At 49.4% G+C, this 18,341-nt stretch overlaps 1 protein-coding gene across 4 annotated transcripts in view; it reads left to right on the forward strand.

The window, feature by feature from the left end:
* The window catches only part of MAPKBP1 (mitogen-activated protein kinase binding protein 1), a 47,610-nt gene that overhangs the window by 21,896 nt on the left and 7,373 nt on the right, over positions 1-18,341 (forward strand). For 3 of the 4 annotated variants that reach the window (XM_037018929.2, XM_073211673.1, XM_073211672.1), the window contains 14 exons: positions 1,789-1,880; positions 11,308-11,370; positions 11,604-11,661; positions 12,320-12,490; positions 12,866-13,003; positions 13,193-13,375; positions 13,931-14,091; positions 14,898-15,087; positions 15,665-15,811; positions 16,032-16,207; positions 16,974-17,065; positions 17,336-17,461; positions 17,834-17,904; positions 18,055-18,176. In XM_037018929.2, the coding sequence (XP_036874824.2) occupies positions 1,789-1,880; positions 11,308-11,370; positions 11,604-11,661; positions 12,320-12,490; positions 12,866-13,003; positions 13,193-13,375; positions 13,931-14,091; positions 14,898-15,087; positions 15,665-15,811; positions 16,032-16,207; positions 16,974-17,065; positions 17,336-17,461; positions 17,834-17,904; positions 18,055-18,176 (1,790 nt within the window). The remainder of the gene's footprint in view (positions 1-1,788; positions 1,881-11,307; positions 11,371-11,603; positions 11,662-12,319; positions 12,491-12,865; positions 13,004-13,192; positions 13,376-13,930; positions 14,092-14,897; positions 15,088-15,664; positions 15,812-16,031; positions 16,208-16,973; positions 17,066-17,335; positions 17,462-17,833; positions 17,905-18,054; positions 18,177-18,341) is intronic. The other variant, XM_073211675.1, reaches the window with a different exon arrangement.

Here is an 18,341-nt window from a genome sequence, read left to right on the forward strand (position 1 = left end):
CTGGTCCGATTCTTTGAGACCAAAGCTGAAGCATGAGGGAGGGATTGACTCAAATTTGAATCCAGAGGATTTGTCTGAAATCAGATTCGTTTGGAGAGAATAGGAGTTAAGCAGCCTTTTAGCTCCTTGCACTTGATTTTGTGACCTTTCCTATCTGCGGGGAAGTGCTGGCCTTGGGCTCCTCTCTCACTTCTCTGCAGTAGGCAGCTGGTGCAGCAAAAATGTTTCTGAGTACCCTTCCCTTGGGGATAGCCAGAGGCCCAGTGCCAGGATAGGGAGTGGTGCCCTGAGCTCAGTATCTCCTGGGCTTCCCCAGGGTTATTTTGTGTCTTCTGTTCAGTGCCTGGTGCTCAGGCCTTTCAGAAAGGCAACTGGGTACCGGGAGATCATTAAGCTGAGCAGCAGCGTGGAATGAGGCATCAGTTAGGCAAACTATAAAGAATGTATAGAGTAGGCTAAAGTTAGTTTATCCCACACCAGGTTTAGCTCCTCAGATAGGTCCAAGGATAACTGGCAAGTTTAGTGCTTGCCTGGAGGCTGTGGATTCGTATGCTGCTCATCGCCTCTGTCAGTGAGTAGACACATGTTGGAATTACTGGTCCCCATTCCCAGGAAGCACAGAAGACTCTTGGGGACCTTTCTGGGGAATAAGTTTTAACTGTAATGTCCCCGGAGACTTATTTTGGTCTTTGGCTAACACAGGGCATTTCTTGCCAACCTAATTCAAACTAAAATGGTCCTTGGAGATAAGGATCTGAACTGGCCTTCTGACAGCACTTTTAATTCTCCAGTTGGGACAGTAAGAGAGAAGGAGAAACTCTAAAACTACACTAGTTGATTCTGGGCTTCTGCTCTCTAGAAGCTGGCCTGGACTAGGAGTAGACCCCTCTGCCACAGATAGGACACCTCTGCAATGTTTCTGGTTCACATCACCTTCCTTGGGCCCCCAAGACTCTTAGCAAAGTACAGACTAGCTTGTTACAGGGCAGTCTGGATTTCCCACTGGGTCATCCAGCAGAAAGACCAGTGAGCTAATTAGAGGTCAGTCCAGTGTGCACCCTGGAGGCTGCAGACAGTGTGGGGTAACAATAGCATAATGAGAGTCATGGTGAATGTCTCAGTGGCCATGTCCTCTCAGAATCTCTGAGTACTTTACACGTTTCCCTTTCATCTCTGTGGAAGTTGTGGCTTAATAATTAAGAGTACTCTGAGCATCTGTGCTTTGCAAAACACATCAGTAAGCCATGTTTCTGCCTCCTAGGCTCATAGTCTGTATGAACTGGCAGACATTTGGGTGGTTGGGGGAGTACTTGTGGAGGAGAAGAACATGATGGAATACAAGGATCAGGGATATTATGAGGCACCTGATTGATACCTAACATTCTTCTGGCTCTAGGATGATCAGAGTGGCATTTCTTTCATGCCTTCCAAGGCATGAAGATCAGTAACCACCCCTGAGTCTCATAGACCCAAGAAGCCAGTCTGGGGACCCAAAGCTTTATCTTGTAAATGAAGCTTTCCTGGCTTATTATAGTGCTTATTCCTTGTGGCCACGAGCTCACTTTAACCACTCATTTTCTTTCCTATGGTACCAGCAGATTGAGCCCTGTTAAAAGCCATCAGTGCACATGTGGCTAGGATAGAACTTGAAGTCAGTAACCTCATTCTCCTAAAGATAGAGCCATCAGGAAAGTAGTCAGCACCGCAGGGTAGACCCAGGTACCTTCAAGCACCTCCTTCCCAACCACACTGTCCATAACATGTCACTTCTCTGTCTTGCTCTAACAGGTGACCTTGGAGAAGGTGCTTGGAATAACAGTGTCTGGAGGCAGAGGACTTGCCTGTGACCCCCGATCAGGTTTAGTTGCGTACCCAGCTGGGTAAGTGCCTTGGAAGAGGTCTTATTGCATGGGCGTTTATAGCCATGCTAAACCAGTTGGGATGGGCAGGGGTTTTCTGGTACCATCTGGGAGATATATGCAGGTTAATATTTTGGCATCATTTTGTAAAGGAGATACAGGGCCAGGTAGAGGCTCCTTGCCGGATGTTCTTGTGGCTATCCTATCCTGCTTTTTGGCCATCCGTCCCCACCCACACATACAAATCCACACTTTATATAACACACAGCTTGCAATACCATCTTCAATATCCATCTTCTAGTCTTTTTAAAAACTGTTTTATTGAGAGGTAACTCACATCCCACACAATTTGCCCATTTAAAGTGTACAGTCCATTGGAGTGTATATCCACAGAGCTGTGCAGCCATCATCACAATCAGCTTTAGAACATTTTCATCACCCAAAAAAGAAACCCCACAGCCATTAGCAGTCACTGTCCATTTCTCCTCAAGACCTCCAGTCCTGGGCAACCACTAATCTACTTGCTGTCTCTATAGATGTGCCTATTCTGGACATTTCATATAAATAGAATTATATAGTATTTGGCTTTCTGTGCTTGGCATTTTTCACTTAGCATAATGTTTTGTATGTCCATACATGTCATAGCAAGTATCCATCTTCATTCCTCTAATGTGCCGCTCTGTAGATGTATCACATTTTATCTGTCTGTCAGTTGATGGGCATTTGAGTTGTTTCTACTTTTTGGGTATTATGAAAAATGCTGTTCTGAACATTTGTCTACTCTAGTCACTTTGAGAGATGTCAGAGCTGTGGAAGGGAAGTAGGGCTCTGGGGCTGGTGTTCTTTCTCTTGCTGCCTCTTCACTCCTCTTGCTCCTATAGACAAGAACCCCCCTGCCATAGTTTTGTTAGGCTTCTGCAGAGTGTTTCTTTTAGAGGCTTGGAGCCCCTCCTGCTCCTGGTTTTCTCTGTCAACCTCTGTTCCCTGCTGCTGGGCACAGGAATATGAAAATGGGAAGGCCACTCTGCCCTGTCTTTCTTCCCCCACCATCATCTTGGGAATGCTGATTTCCCAATGTGATTTCCACAGCAACTCTTGTAGTTTTTTCACCAGACATATGATTTTCTTAGTTTTATCATCCCATCAAAAAAGCTACTTTTATCAAGAACTTACTCTGTACCAAGGACTTTACAGGAATTATTTTACATAATACTCATAGCAACCTTGTGTAGTTGGTACTATTATGATCCCATGTTTTAGGAGAGGAAACTAAAATTCAAAGAGGCTAAGCAGTTTGTTGCAGGTGACACAACTAGTGTCTGTATTAGGATTCTAACCCAAGTGGTCTGACTGTAGAACTCTTACTCTTAAAATGGCACAGGGTGGGGGAAGACCAGACTTTTTTTTTTGTATCATTAATCTACAATTACATGAGAAACATTATGTTTACTAGGCTCCCCCCTTCACCAAGTCCCCCCACAAACCCCATTACAGTCACTGTCCATCTTGTCTTCTCTGTGTTGCACAGCCCTCCCCTTGCCCCACACACACATTACACATGCTAATCCGTAATGCCCCCTTTCTTTTTCCCCGCCCTTATCCCTCCCTTCCCATCCATCCTCCTCAGTCCCTTTCCCTTTGGTAACTGTCAGTCCATTCTTGGGTTCTATGATTGTGCTGCTGTTTTGTTCCTTCAGTTTTTCTTTGTTCTTATACTCCACATATGAGTGAGAAGACCAGACTTATTTTTAGAAGTTGCTTTTCCCCTAAGCTGTCTACCTGCCATTCAAACAACAGGAGCCCAATTTATGGACATTTCAGTCTATGCCAGGGAGATTTCTGCCCCTGGGTTCTGGGATCAGTGTCTCTCCTGAGGGGCCCTCTGGCATTTGATGTCTGTCGTAGGGGCACTGTGGAAGCTGTACTGGCTTTACTTTGCACATGGCCCCTTTCTGGGTGTTTTAGGTTTACTCTGTGCTAGAGCAGAGGCTGAGCTGGCTTCCTTCTCCCATCCAGAAGCAAGTTGAATGATTTTTGTTGTTGTATACCGTGTACAGCCTGCCTCAGGGGAATTCACCCTTGCCTGCCTCTGCCTGAGAAAGCTAAGTTCCTTCTTGTTGGAGGTGGGGCTGAGGCTGGGTGTGGGATGGGCAGGAAAGGCCTTGGCTGCTGCTCAGTGCCTGCCAAGTCGTGAGGGCTTGCCCTGAGGATTCTGGAGCCCTGCTTTCCCGCTCTTCCCCACATGCCCCCAGACATCAGGCCTGGCGTCTTTAAGGGTGTGTGCTTCTGTTTATGGGCAGGTCCTAGCCTGGCATGTGCCTGGGAGTCATTATCCTCCCAGGTAGTGTATGAAAGCTTCCCTGCTGTGACCTCTCATACGTCTCCTCAGTGTGGTTGGCTTGGGCTAGCTCTGGGCCATGCCCCCTCTACTCCCTGACCTTTTCATTTCCTAGAACTTCATGTTTTCTCTTTGCAGATGGCCCCTTTTGGGTGTTTAGTTTGCTCTGTGCTAGAGCTCCCTGTGATGCCTCTGGGGTGTCTGGGGGCCACCAAAGTCAGTGAGCCAAGCAGGCGCTTTTCCTCCCTCCCTGTCCTCCTTTTCTTCCTATCAGGTGATCCTAACCCCACCCCCATAGCCATCAACTCTCTTGTTCCTACTGCGCTGTTACACTAGGAGCAGCTCAGGTATCCTAGAAACGAGAAGAGAAACAAAGCTCAAAAAATTCTCCCAGAGGCCTAGAGGCAAATGTCAAACCAAAACATAGTTTTCTGAAAGGAAATGAAACAGCTCAGGGAGGGTGGAGTAGAGGGGGATGTGTGTCAGGCCTAGGTCGGTGGAAGTCTCCAGGCAGCCACCCCACAGTTTTAGTGGCTCCTGCATCTCTTCTCCAGTGCTTCGTTTGCTGTGGTTTTCCCACAGGAACCCTACCCCTTTCCTGTCACACTGAGTCCGCCTGCCCTGGGGAGGCAGGCTGGTCCCCAGATAGCCTCTTTAAGGGACTCAGTTTAGTTGAACACCCGTAATTGACTTGCATCCCTTCCCCAGCTGGCTTGGTTAGAGGGTTCAGGGGCTTTAAAGCCTGCACAGTCGCTATTGCCACTGTGGAGCCAGTCAGTTCTGAGGATGGGTTTCTCATGGCTCCCAGTGCCAGAGTGCAGGGCTTGGCCTGGGCGAATGCTCTTGGAAGAGCAGTTGATGGAATGGGGGTGTCCTGGAAAGGTGACTGTCCTTTCCAGCAGCTAAGAGGAAACCTCTTGTTTGCTTTAGCTAAGGAGAAGGAGGGGAAACCTAGCTCTCCTGAGAAGGCCCTCCATTTCCTTAGCCCATATTGGAATAGAATACTGAGATCCCACTCTAAAACATTAGATCAGATGTGAAGCCACAGACTCTCCTGAACTCAGTGACATCTGAGCTGAAGGAGCCCAGAGCTACCTTCTTACTCTCTGTGGCAAGCCCTGTGTGGGGGTTTGCCAGGGAGCATGTAGGGCTGTGGAGAGACTGGGTGGCTGTGCCTTTGAGGGGGGCTCATAACTGTCCCAGAAATGAGCATGCCAGTGGGGCTCATGGCCTGGGCTGAGGGTTACTTATTTGGAAGGTGTTGAATTCCAGGTTTCTAAAGAGGGCCACAACCAGCTGTAAGATTGCCCTTTTGGGAATGAACCTGGAGGGACAGTTTGTAACTCCACACCCAGACGGGGATCCTAATGAGTCACTAGTATCCAGCAAGTCCTGTATGAGTGCTGTAGTTGGATTTCTGTTGCAGCTGCTAACCCCCAGGATAGCCCTTCCTTGTTATGGGGTAGCAGAGTACCATTCAAGATGGTTAGGAGCACCATGCTGGTTACTTTGCACATTATCTTCAGTTTTCATAGCAGTTCTGCAAGGAAGACATTATTCATTCCTGTTTACAGATGAGGTTTGGAGAAGTTAAGAAATATGCCCAAGATCACATAGTATATTAACAGATAGTCAGCCTGACCCTAAGTTTCTCTTTCTTTTCACTATCACATTGCCCTTGAGTGTCAGAGCGGTCAGAAGAACTAAGGACCTGCCCTATGGCCCTAATTCACAGCTCCGCTACTCAGGGGTTCCTTGGCTTTGAGATCTGGTAGCTGGTGACTTAAAGGTGTATTCACTCTTTCACAAATATTTATTAAGTGCCTATCTTATAGGCCCTGAAGATGTAACAGTGAACAGAACAGTAAACAAAACTGACAGAAAACACCTTCACAGAGCTGGCAATCTATTGAAGACAGATCCCCTCCCCCACCAAAAGTAAATATTTTATATAGAATACTACCAAGTGATGTGTACTTTGGTAAATGTCTGAGCCATAAGCAATGAAAGGGAATAGGGAATGGGGGTGGGGCTGGAGTTAAATGTTAAATGGGGCTAGGTAGTGACATTTGAGCAAGGCTTGAAGGACCTCTGAGTCACCAGATTTTACCTGGGCTAAAAGATAAAATTCTAAGGTATAGAGGCCTCACCTCGAGCTTCTGTATCCTGTATGTGCTGCTGCGTTCATTGCTCATCCCAGGGTTCATTTGTTTCTGCCTTCTGGAGGATAGAGACTGGTAGGAGCTGGAACCTATGGAAATGCCAGGCTCTGCATGGTGGCAGCAGGCCTGGACCTGTCCAGGGAAGGGGGCTGTCAAGGGCTTGGCCTTTCCTGGTTCAGTGATGTGCCTGGGCAGTGGGCCCAGGACCTAGTACTGGTGCTCCACACGTGGCGCCAGGGCTCAGGCCCTGAGGGACTAAGGCCTCGGTCTCCCTACATCTGTACCCTGGGGTTCTGAGTTAAGGGACTCAGGTGGTTGGGCCAGTCCTGCCCAGCCCAACCCAGCCCTTGTCATGTTGAAGATTTCAGGCAGCACTGCCGCAAGGGCCCACGTGAGGATGACTGCCTGCTGTGCTGGGCAGGGTCAAGGGATGTGGAGGCTGAGGACCAATGATTGATGTAAACTGTGCCCTACTCTTCCCTCCCTAGCAGACTAAGGAGCTTGCTCAAAGGTCAGAGAAGCCTGGGGAGGCACCCACATCAGTGTTTTTGAGGTCTGTTCTCTTGGGAGGACCTCAATAAGCTGGGCAGAGTGGAAACCTTAGATACCATTGCCAAGTTCTGCTCTCACTTCAACATCTGCATTATTGTCCCCACAAGTGGAGCTGTGACCATGACATGGTTTCTTCTTCCTCCTTCTGTGTTGGAAGGCTTACAGATTTGATTAGAATTAACAGTTTCAGCTTAAAGGTCTGCCTCCATGTGTTTCCCTCCTTTGCTTAACTCTTCCATGTCACACCTAAGACTTTTCCAGGCTGTACTGGTGCGGGAGGTGTGTAACTGTGGGCGGGTGTTAGAGAAGGGAAGGGTTGCCTGATAGCCAGTCATCTTTCTATCTACCTTGTATTTTACACACACACACACACACACACACACACACACACACACACACACACACACACACACACACACTGCCCTCCCCCCTCCTTCCTCTATGGAGTTGAATTTAGGGGAAGGAGCAAACAAAAGATGTTGTGGCCCAGCAGAACTCAGTTTGTAGGTGACTTGGAAGGTGTTTTAAGCAGTCTGATGCACTGCCCTTGAAAGGTCATGATACTGCTTTGGGATGATGGGTTAAAGAAAAACTCAAAAGCGTACCCACAGAGCCCTCATCACCTACTTTTTCTGGATTTGGAATGTGGCCAGAGTATGCCAAGTCAGTTCAAGTCAGATCAGCTCCCAGTTGAAGCCCTTTGCCATGTTTATCTGTAGCTGATGAGAAAGGTAGGTAACCTGTAACCACTCAGAACAGGAGCAGTTGCTGGCAAGATGAGCCTGCAAGGGGCCTCCTCAACAGGTCAGCACAGATAGTAAGAAGGTTCAGAAAACAAAAGCTAGTCCCCACACTTGGGTTCTTCATGATGGTGGCAGGCCTGGGGGAGGGGTATCACTTTTAACACACTGAATTAAGTATTAAAATAGAAATACCTAAGTCTATGAACTTTGAACTATAACTGCTAGAATTTTCAGGTGCCCTGTTCTGATTTCCAAAAATTCTGTAGCTAAATCTTTTCTGCCTTAAACTACTCAGTCTTCCTTCCCTTTTCTTAGAGGCTCCTGCCTTAGCATCCTGCACATTAGGTCGATGTGGGTCCTGTGTTTCAAGTCTCTTTCAATTTCTTCTTCTTTCCTCCACTCTATCCACTTTGTATTTCTTAGAGCACTGCTTCTGGAACCTGACTGTGTTTTGCTTTAGATGAGTTGCCTTAAGCAAATCACTTCACTGCTCTGCACTTGTCTCTCCATCTGTAAAGCAGGAATAAGTGTGCCAGCATCACAAGGTTGTTGTAAGGATTAACTAAAACCAGGCATTTAAGGTGCTTAGCAGACTGCTTGCTGCACAGAAAGTACTTGATGGATAAATGGTGATTCTTACTTGGGCTGCACTGTGTGAGGGGTAGACCAGTTACTAAAGGAAGTGAAAGTCTTCATGTTTAGAGTTCATTGAAACTGTTGTGTGGTGATTTTAAACTTGGCCAGGAGACGTCACTTCCGTTATCTCTCTGTGCTGCTGTCCTGGGCACTTGAGGCAGTTTCTCCCTTAGCACTTCCCCGTCCCTTCCTTGCTACCTTCCACGCTTATCATCTCCTCAGTAAATGAAGAGGCAGAGATTTTTTTCCCCAAGTTTAACTCAGCTCTCCTTTCTTGGCTGTCTTCCCAGAACAAAAAATAAACCTCTTTCAAAATTTTTATCATTACTCAGATCCTAACAGGACTCTCCTCCATTCTTCCAAAGGAAAAAAACTTGACACAGTTACTTAGCCCCTCATTCCCACTGCCAGGAGTCCCCTTTCAGCTTCCTTTCCATGCTCCAGAAGTAGTAATATTAAGATGTGCCATTTGTTCAGCTGCTCCTATGTGTCCAAAAAAGATCTTTTAAATTCACAGAGGTCCTATGAGCTAGGTCTGTCTCCTTTTTTATAGATAAGGAAACAGGCTTGTGACTTAACCCAGGGTCACAAAGCTATCTGCAGCAGAACCACGATCAAACCCTGGTCTCTGACTTCAAAGCCCACAATGTCCCCAGTGGCCCACACTGCCTCTGATGCCCCACAGGCCCTCAGTCCCTCCTTCCATAGAAGACAGTTGGAGCACGGTGTAGGGAGAGCTGGGGCCTACCTATGCCTCATGGCACCAGGCTAGTAGACTGACAGAGGCATTCATCCATTCAGTGAATGGTCTTGAACAATTGCACTGGGCCAAACGCTGCTAAGCAGAGGAGACAGTAGTGAGCAAAACCAGACCCACTTCCCATCCTCAAGGAATGCAGTCTAGTAGGAGAGATGATCTCAAATAAGTATAAATGTGCAGCTGTGATAAATGTTACAAAAGACTGACACACTGTGCTCTGAGAGCATATACTGAGGCCATTTGACCTGAGATCTTAAAGAGGACTGAGGTTGTTGACTAGTTAGAAAAGGGAGAGAAGAATGTTTCAGACAAAGGAAACTTGTTCCTGCAAAGGCCCTGTAGTGGGAGTTAAAGAGAGTTATAGCGAGTTAAAGAGAGTGAAAGAATGTGATTGAAGCATAGTTTGGGGTGAGGCTAGTGGGTGGGCAAGGGGTCATACCACCCAGGGCTTTTTTGGGCACTTTAAGTACTTTGGTCTTAGAAGTTCCCTGGGGATTATCAGCAAAGGGTGGCACAGTCAGATTGGACACATGGGTGCATTTGATGTAAAGAGCACTGGAAGCCTGTGGGACCTGGTTCTGCTCTTATAAGACCTAGGTTGCCTCATCTCAAAAATTTGGTGGGTTGGATGAGGTGATCCTTAAGTCACCTTGTACAGTGCATTTAATTCTTTCCATCCTTCCTTCCAGCTTTAAGGTTCTGTGAGTCTGTCTGTTTTGGAGGAATTAGGCTCCCTGTGTCCCAGACTGCCCCTAACAGAAGCTGGGCAAGTGTGTGCGTGTGTGTGTGTGTGTGTGTGTGTGTGTGTGTGTGTGTGTGTGTGTATGTATGTGTGTGTGTTGGGAGTGGGGAGGGACAGTAATGGGGCACAGAGTTACCAAAGCCATCTGATTTTTGTTGTATGTTTTCAAACCCTTCTGACCTGGCGTCTAAAAGGGAAGAAGGAGACTGGGAGTTATTACAGAGAAAGGAGAAAGGAAAAAGGAAAGGGGAACAAGGAAAGGTTAGGCAACAGTGAGGGTGGGGGGCAGAAGGAGCAGACAACAGTGAGGAAGGATTTAGGGGAGAGGGTTAGAGAAGGTGGTGATGTAGCTCAGGAATTGTGAGGCTGGTGGTCAGTCTGGCAGTTTGGGGCGTATCTGGTATACCTCAGAGATCCCAGTATCCAGCAGTTACCTGTGGTATTTACATATTGAAGCAGTTTATTAGAGCCTAAGGTCCTACACACTCACTAGCAGTTTGTACTCACCTTCACTTCAAGTTTCTAACAAGTAATGGGGTTCAGATATAGGGGCTGCAGTGGGTTTCCCACTAAACAAGGCTGGATCTGGAAGATGTTGCCCTTTGCTCATTCTCTCTCTATCCCCTTACATGGTGTAGCAGCCTCTATGCTTGCTCTTGTCAGCTAGTTACGGTGCTGATGAAGCAGTGAGGCAGAAGGGGCACTGGGCCCAGGTCTGCTAAGCCAAGGAGCTAAAGGAGAACACTGCCTACCTTTGGCTTCCAGCTGCTTGTCCCTGCCTCCTACCACCTGGCCTCCTCTTTAGCGCTCTCTGGAAAGTCAGTCTGAACATGATCCCATCCAGCCTTGTCTGGACAAAGAGGGAGAGGGTACTTCAACCCTTCTCTGCATGGCAGCCGGAGACCCTGATTGTCTTATAGCGGATTGAAGGGTCCTTCTCAGGCTCCTTGGGGCCAGGGATTCTCATGACTGGGCCTACGAGCTCCAAGGCACTGAAGCTACCCCAGGCCCTCTCCGGTGCTCTCTGCCCCTTTCCCTACTCCTGCTGAGCCTCCCTGCAGTGCTGGCCCCATGCCTCCCCAACCCCTTTCCTCATCTGATACAAAGAGGGGTGGTGAGCCGGCTCCTGCCAAGTACACACGTGGACGCACATGTGAGAGGCCTCACTCCTCTTTGGAGCACAAATGCCTGACCTGTGTGACTGTAAGCTTGCGAACTGGCTGAATACCTGTGGCCTACTTTGTTCAAATCCCGTGTATTCTTCCCTCCTGCTCCCCTTCCTGGGCATGTGCATGTGAGGGCTGTGGGAAGGCCGTGTGCCCTTGTTGCCCATTGTGGGTATGACTAGAGATGTGCTGCTGCATAGGGACCTGATGGGGATAGGCTTCCAGGGAGCTCTTTCATGCCATGGGCTGCAGAGATGGGCCCTTGTGGCAGGGAAAGGGAGCAGCAAGAACAGGTTGCCAGGAAAAAGCTCTGGTTTGGTGCTCAGTCTGTTGTCTCACTCATCTCCAGGTGTGTGGTCGTGTTGTTCAATCCCCGGAAACACAAACAGCACCACATCCTCAATAGTTCCAGGTGAGTAGACCTAGGCCCTTAGGGAACACCTCCTTCTCTGGGAGGCTGTGAGAAGGACACTGTCTGGGGGTCACTGTGGTGCTGGGGACTGGGACCTGGTTGGGTCTCTGGGAGAGAGGAAATGCCACATGTGCCATCAGTGTCTGCTGGTCTTGCCTTTTGAGGGGATTGTGTGAGAGCCAGGCTTAGGCCAGGCTGCCAGTGCCTCTCTGAGCCTGCCTTGTCTTTTGCAGGAAAACCATCACTGCCCTTGCCTTCTCCCCTGATGGCAAGTACTTGGTCACCGGTGAGGTGAGCGAGCAAGGGGGCTGCAGTACTCTGAAGAGGCGGGTGGCCTGGCTCAGCCCCAGTCTAGGTCTGGTTAGGGCTCCTGCTGCTTTGACTTCCAGAACCTGAAAGACAGTGGTTCTTAAGCTTGTGTGTGGGAAGGCTTGTTAAAGTGCACATTGCTGGGTATGCTCCCAGAGTTTCTGATTCTAGAGATCTGGGATGGAAAACCTGCATTTTCAACAAGTCCCCCATCATGCTGGGTCTGCTAGTTTGGGAAGCAAGCACTTTGAAAACCATTGCCTTAAAATATACTTATCCCCGGAGGCCCCCTGCTGGGCACACTAGGAATTCCTCTGCCTTTTCAGTCTTCAGGGAGCCACTGGTGGCAGAAATAGGCCTGAGTGGCAGTTCTCACCCTGGCGGCCCATCAGAATCACTCAGGGAACTTTGAACAAAACAGCGGTATTGAAAAAAATCTGGGGTCATTTTCTACCTGTCCTGACATCTTTTTCAAGTTTCCATTCTGCCTTTGCCCTGTGTAGCACTCTCCTCTTGACTCTTGGCTAGGGGTCATTAGAGAGATTGTATTCAATAGCTGGGAAGGCGAGGGCCCCCATTCTGGAAGGCTAGGGGAGGCTGTGTGCCTCTGACCCTCACTTCCAGTTCTTGCCTCCTGCAGAGTGGGCACATGCCTGCCGTGCGGGTTTATGATGTGGCTGAGCATAGCCAGGTGGCAGAGCTGCAGGAGCACAAGTATGGTGTGGCTTGTGTGGCCTTCTCCCCTAGTGCCAAGTACATTGTCTCTGTGGGCTACCAGCATGACATGATCATCAGCGTCTGGGCCTGGAAGGTGAGTGGGATGGGTGGGCTGGCCTGGCAGCCTCAGGTTCCAAAGGCCAGTTGGGAGCTTGGGAGCTGCTGACCTGGTCCCCTCCATTCCATTCTGCTGAGCTCCGTCTCATTCTAGAAAATAATATGAAGCAGAAAAGAGCAACTGTGTAGCCAAGCATGTTGCTAGCTTTCTGCCTTTGAGGACCTCCAGAGGAAATTAATCTCTTCAACTCTAGAAAGAGATTCTCCTCCTTTCCCTCCATTTCTGATCAGAAAAGCCTGGAAAGAAACATTTTTTCAAGTACAAATTCTATATAACCCTCCTCCATCCTCTCAGCCTCTCTTCTTAGTCCCAAGAGGCAGATCCTTCATTCTTCTTTGGTTTTCCCTCCAGAAAAACATTGTGGTGGCTTCCAATAAGGTGTCCAGTCGGGTGACAGCAGTGTCCTTCTCTGAAGATTGCAGCTACTTTGTCACTGCGGGCAACCGGCACATTAAATTCTGGTACCTCGATGACAGTAAGACCTCAAAGGTGAGGTGCTGAGGCTGGAAGCAGCCGCTAGGGCCAGGGCTTGCTCAGGGATGAGCCCCATGCTGTCTGGGTGGAGGAGCCGTCTCAAAGAACAAGGGTATTTCTGCTTCTCCTCCCTCTTCCCAGGGCCTAGTTCCCAGGGGCAGCCTCTGGGGTGGATGGATGGGCAGCAGTGGTGTGTCTCCACAGGTGAATGCCACTGTGCCCCTGCTGGGCCGTTCAGGGCTGTTGGGGGAGCTTCGGAACAACCTGTTCACTGATGTGGCCTGTGGCCGTGGGAAGAAGGCCACCAGTACCTTCTGCATCACGTCCTCGGGGCTGCTGTGCGAGTTCAGTGAGCGGAGGCTTCTGGATAAGTGGGTGGAGCTGAGAGTAAGTCCCTTGGTCCCAGTGGATAGGGGCTGTGCATGTCTGCGCTCAGGGGAGAGCTGGTGCCTCCAGCTCCACACTAGAGGCCAGGCCCTGGTGCATGGAGGAGGGGCCCAGGAGAAGGAAGCCTGGGCCAGTTCCAGCCCATGGAGATCTGTACAACTGCTTCCTCTCTGCTCTCTCTCTGTCTTCCTTCCCCTGCTTTCCTCTTCTGCTCAGAATGCAGACAGCTTCACAGTAACTGGTGCCTAGACCCTCCTGTTTTTCACGTGCTGCTTCTTCCTCTTTGCTGGCTTTTCTTACTTCATCCTCTTTGCCAAAATCTCTAGTCCCTTAGAAGGGTCCCTGACCGCCATCCCCCAGCTGAATGTGGCTGTGGGCCCTTGGCCCCCTGCTGCTGGAGGGAGAGGCATCTCTATATAACAGCTGAGGGGCTCAGGCCAGAGCACCTGGCTGCTTTTCCCTTACCCCTCCCTTGACTGATCTTTCCTCTGGGCAGGGGACTGTGAGGAGGAGGTGGCAGGTGGCCCTTGCTGACCTGAGCTCCTCTGCCTGCAGACCACTGTGGCCCACTGCATCTCTGTGAGCCAAGACTACATCTTCTGTGGCTGTGCTGATGGCACTGTGCGCCTCTTCAATCCCTCTAACCTGCACTTCCTCAGCACCCTGCCCCGGCCCCACGCCCTGGGGACAGACATTGCCAGCGTAACTGAGGCCGGGTGAGCTATGTGAGCCCTCTGCCTCCATTCAGAGCATCACCCTGTGTCTGGCCTTCCCTGGCCATGCTTCCGGGAACAAGGGGAAGAGCGAATCAGCACCCCAGTGGTTACCAGGAACACCTCTGTAAACAAATTAATTTGGGGTTATTGGTAACTTGTGACCAAGGAGACTGCACACTTTGGGTTGCTGAGGAGTGTCTCAGTTAGGTGTCTCAGAGTGGGTGTTAGGTGGGGCTTATCGTAAGATTGGGCTTGCTTGATGATTTTAGAGTGGTTCAAGGGATTGAAGTTTTGCTCTGGTTAGATGCTGCCAGGAAGTGGGGGCAATTCTGCCAATTGGATAATTTTTATCTAAAAGGTAGAAGGAAAGGTATGGGGCTAAAATTGGTAAAGAAGCAGCAGTCAGTCATAATAGATGGGAAAGGGGGGACAGTCAGTCATTTTTGTGGTTTGTACAGTGATCTTGTGTTTATCTGTGCTCAGACATGATTTCAGATTAGTCTTGTTTCTATTTCACTCATCATGGCCAGAGTTCCCTTTACCTTGCCTGAGGCTGGTGTCCCGTGGCACCGTGTTAATCAGGAGAACACATGGCCCAGCAGCTAGTGCCAGGTCAGCTCCCAGCTGACAGCTGTCAGAAGCTGCTTTTTTCTTTCTCAAGCAGCTCCTTCTAAACCTGCAGGTTTGGAGAGTGCTCCCCTTGCTCTGCTCCTTCCTTTGTGGGTTGGGTTCTGTTTTCATTCTCTTCAATTCCCTCATTTCATTAGCTTCTCACTCACTGATTTGCCCTGTCCTCTTCCCCACAGTCACCTCTTCTCTGGAATGGCCAATGCCAGGTATCCAGACACCATTGCCTTGACCTTTGATCCTACTAATCATTGGCTGTCTTGTGTATACAACGACCACAGCATTTATGTTTGGGATGTGAGGGACCCCAAGAAAGTGGGCAAGGTGTACTCAGCCCTGTATCATTCCTCCTGCGTCTGGAGTGTTGAGGTATGTGAGCTGGACTGGCTTGAGACTGACCAGGTTTGCTGGGGTTCTCCTGTGAGGCCAGAAAGTGGGGAGCCCCATCCCATGTATAATGTTATGTTCCTGCTGCCTCCTTGTTTCTCCAGCAGCACCCCTGTGTGTCCACATATCCTCAGATGGGTCCTGAGGACTGAGCTTGAATTTTAGTGCATATCTATCTCAAGCTTCTTCCAGTGTGCCCTGTCCATGCTTAGCTTTGCCTCGTCCTGGGCTGGGTGATCTTGGACAAGTTACTGAACTTGACTGAGTCTCAGTTTCCTCAACTATAAAATGATGTACCTGATTCATCTAACCGTTCTAAGAATTAAATGAAATAAACTAAGTGGGAGCAGAAGAGTGCCTGGTACTTGGTAGGTGCTTGTTAGTGTGTTTTCCCTTAGTGAGTATGCAGAGTATCTAGACTTTATGGCATGCTTCTGTGTGACAGACACTGGGCTAAATCTTGGCCAGCATTATCTCTTTAATCTCACTCCCATCTTCTCGGGGAGGCAGGGACTGCTCTCTAACTAGAGATCTGACTTTGTTCCCTATGCCCCTTCAGGTCTACCCTGAAGTGAAGGACAGTAACCAGGCTTGCCTGCCCCCTAGTTCGTTTATCACCTGTTCTTCAGACAATACCATCCGCCTGTGGAACACAGAGAACTCCGGCATATATGTTTCCACCTTGCACCGTAACATCCTCAGCAATGTGAGCCCCGAGGCCTGAAGGCCCCAACTCCCCACTTACCCCATCCCTTCAGCCTTCACACCTCCTCAAAGGAACTGGGGACCCAGAACTTGATCTTCCAGCTCTTATTTGGCCGGGCTCTGTGAGCCAAGGTTTTATCTTGTCCAGCATTCCTCTCCCCTTGCAGCTATGTGTGGTCAGACCTGCCTTATTCAGCTCTTCTCCTGACCTGCTCCACCAGGACCTCATTAAAATCATCTATGTGGATGGAAACACTCAGGCCCTGCTAGACACTGAGCTTCCTGGAGGAGACAAAGCCGATGGGTCTCTGATGGATCCCCGTGTGGGCATCCGCTCTGTGTGTATCAGCCCCAATGGACAGCACCTAGCCTCAGGGGACCGTATGGGCACACTCAGGTAACGCTAGGCCTGGAGTGGGTACTGACTGCCTCCCATGATAGAGGCTGGCCGAGTTAGGTCCCCAAGAACAGAGTAGAGAACAAGATATTTATATACAAGGGAAAGATAACTTTACCATGAAGAAACCCAGCAGAAACCGTCTTAACCAAGTGATCAAGCTTAACATTCCCATATCAACATCATGAAGCCCATAATATGGTGTATATAATACAGAAGACGTAGCAGTGTTTCTGGGGTATTCTTGCCAAAGATATATGAACCCTGTCCAATCATCTGACATAACATCAGATGAACTCAGATTAAGGCCCATATGACAGAGTAACTGACCAATGCTCTCTGAAAGTATAAAGGTCATGAAAGATAGAGAAAGGCTGAAGAACTGTTACAGACTACAGGGGACTAAGTAGAAAGAGCTAAATGAAATTTGAACTCAGGAAAGGATCTTGAATTCAGAAAAATGACATTGTGGTAAACTGGTGAAATTCAAATAAAATCTTCAATTAACAGTATTGTACCAATGTAAAAATCCTGGCTCTGATAATTAAACTGTTGTTACCTAAGGTGTTAACATTAGGGAAAGCTGGGTGAGGGAAATTTAAAAGTTGTCTGTACTCACTGAAACTTTTCTCCAAGCCTAAAGTCAAAAAGTAATAAAAATACATTTTTGAAAAGGTTGGGGGAAAAGATACAGCAGAGGAAGGAGGGTGAGTCTCTCCTCCTACAGCCTGACAATGGTCTCCTTCCTCCTCTCCTCATTTTGCAGGGTGCATGAGCTGCGGTCCCTGAGTGAGATGCTCAAGGTGGAGGCCCATGACTCGGAAATTCTATGCCTGGAATACTCGAAGCCAGACACAGGTAAAGAGGATGCGGTGTCTAGCCCAGAATGGCACAGGGCTCCTCCAGTCCTGCTACTGCCACATATATTTAATCTGGCTCTTGGATGTGGGACCGAAAATCCTTTGAATCATTTGGTGTCTTTGTCGGTTTAGAGGAGGACTGCTCCATCCCTGCTCCGTGGTTCCGTTGGCTTAGGGATGGGGCTCAGTTCTTGAGGCCCTCTTAGTTGGGCCTAAATAAGGGGCTGTGCTGGGTGCTTGTGGGCTGCTGAAGTTCTTCCAACCTTAGGTCTGAAGCTGCTGGCATCGGCGAGCCGGGACCGGCTGATCCATGTGCTGGACGCCGGACGGGAGTATAGTCTCCAGCAGACATTGGATGAGCACTCATCCTCCATCACTGCTGTCAAATTTGCAGGTGGGCCAGGGCAGTCCAGGCCTATTCTACCACCTGCCACCACCATCCCCTGCCCCACTGCCACCTGCCTCCTGCCTCCACGAGAACAGTGTCCCAGTCACGGGGGAGTTTGTGCAGCAGCTGGGAGGCCTGGGGCTGGATGGGAAGACAGGTGGGATATAGACTCTCAGTCCAGGGGAGCCTGACCCAACCAGGTTGGCTGAGGATAGAGACAAAGGAAAGTTTTAGGTTTGAAGGGAAATATCCTGATTTAATTGGTTGTCCCAGCCACGCAGAGTAGCTCTATAGGCGGGCAGTATGGAGGGAGGGCAGAGGAAAGTCTGGCTTCCTGGTGAGAGGCAGTGGGAACAGCGAGGTCCCCCTCCTCCGTAGCCAGTGATGGGCAAGTCCGCATGATCAGCTGTGGAGCAGACAAGAGCATCTACTTCCGCACTGCACAGAAGGTGAGGGAATGGGGCTTCCCTGAAGGGGGCAGTGGGGGGCTGGGTTCTCTACCATTCCCCTACCTGAGGTTGCAAGAGGTGAATGCAGGTCTCTCTGGGCCTGGTGTGGCATTTGGGCATTGGGTCTGCCCACATGCTGCACTCCTACAGTCTGGAGATGGAGTACAGTTTACACGGACACACCACGTGGTACGGAAGACAACCCTTTATGACATGGATGTGGAGCCCAGCTGGAAGTACACGGCCATTGGCTGCCAGGACCGAAATATTCGGTGGGCATCCCCTTCTCAGACCATCTGACCACATTCCTTTTTGCCTCAGGGGGTCAGCTGTAGGCAGCTCAGTCCCCTCCTCTATCTGTCCAGGACTTTGCATCCCCTTGAGCCTACAGAATGAGTACTTGTCTCACCTAAAAGGTGATAGTCCCTTTGGTGTTG

Source organism: Manis javanica, chromosome 8 (assembly GCF_040802235.1).
Source record: "Manis javanica isolate MJ-LG chromosome 8, MJ_LKY, whole genome shotgun sequence".
NCBI classification, from domain to species: Eukaryota; Metazoa; Chordata; class Mammalia; order Pholidota; family Manidae; genus Manis; species Manis javanica.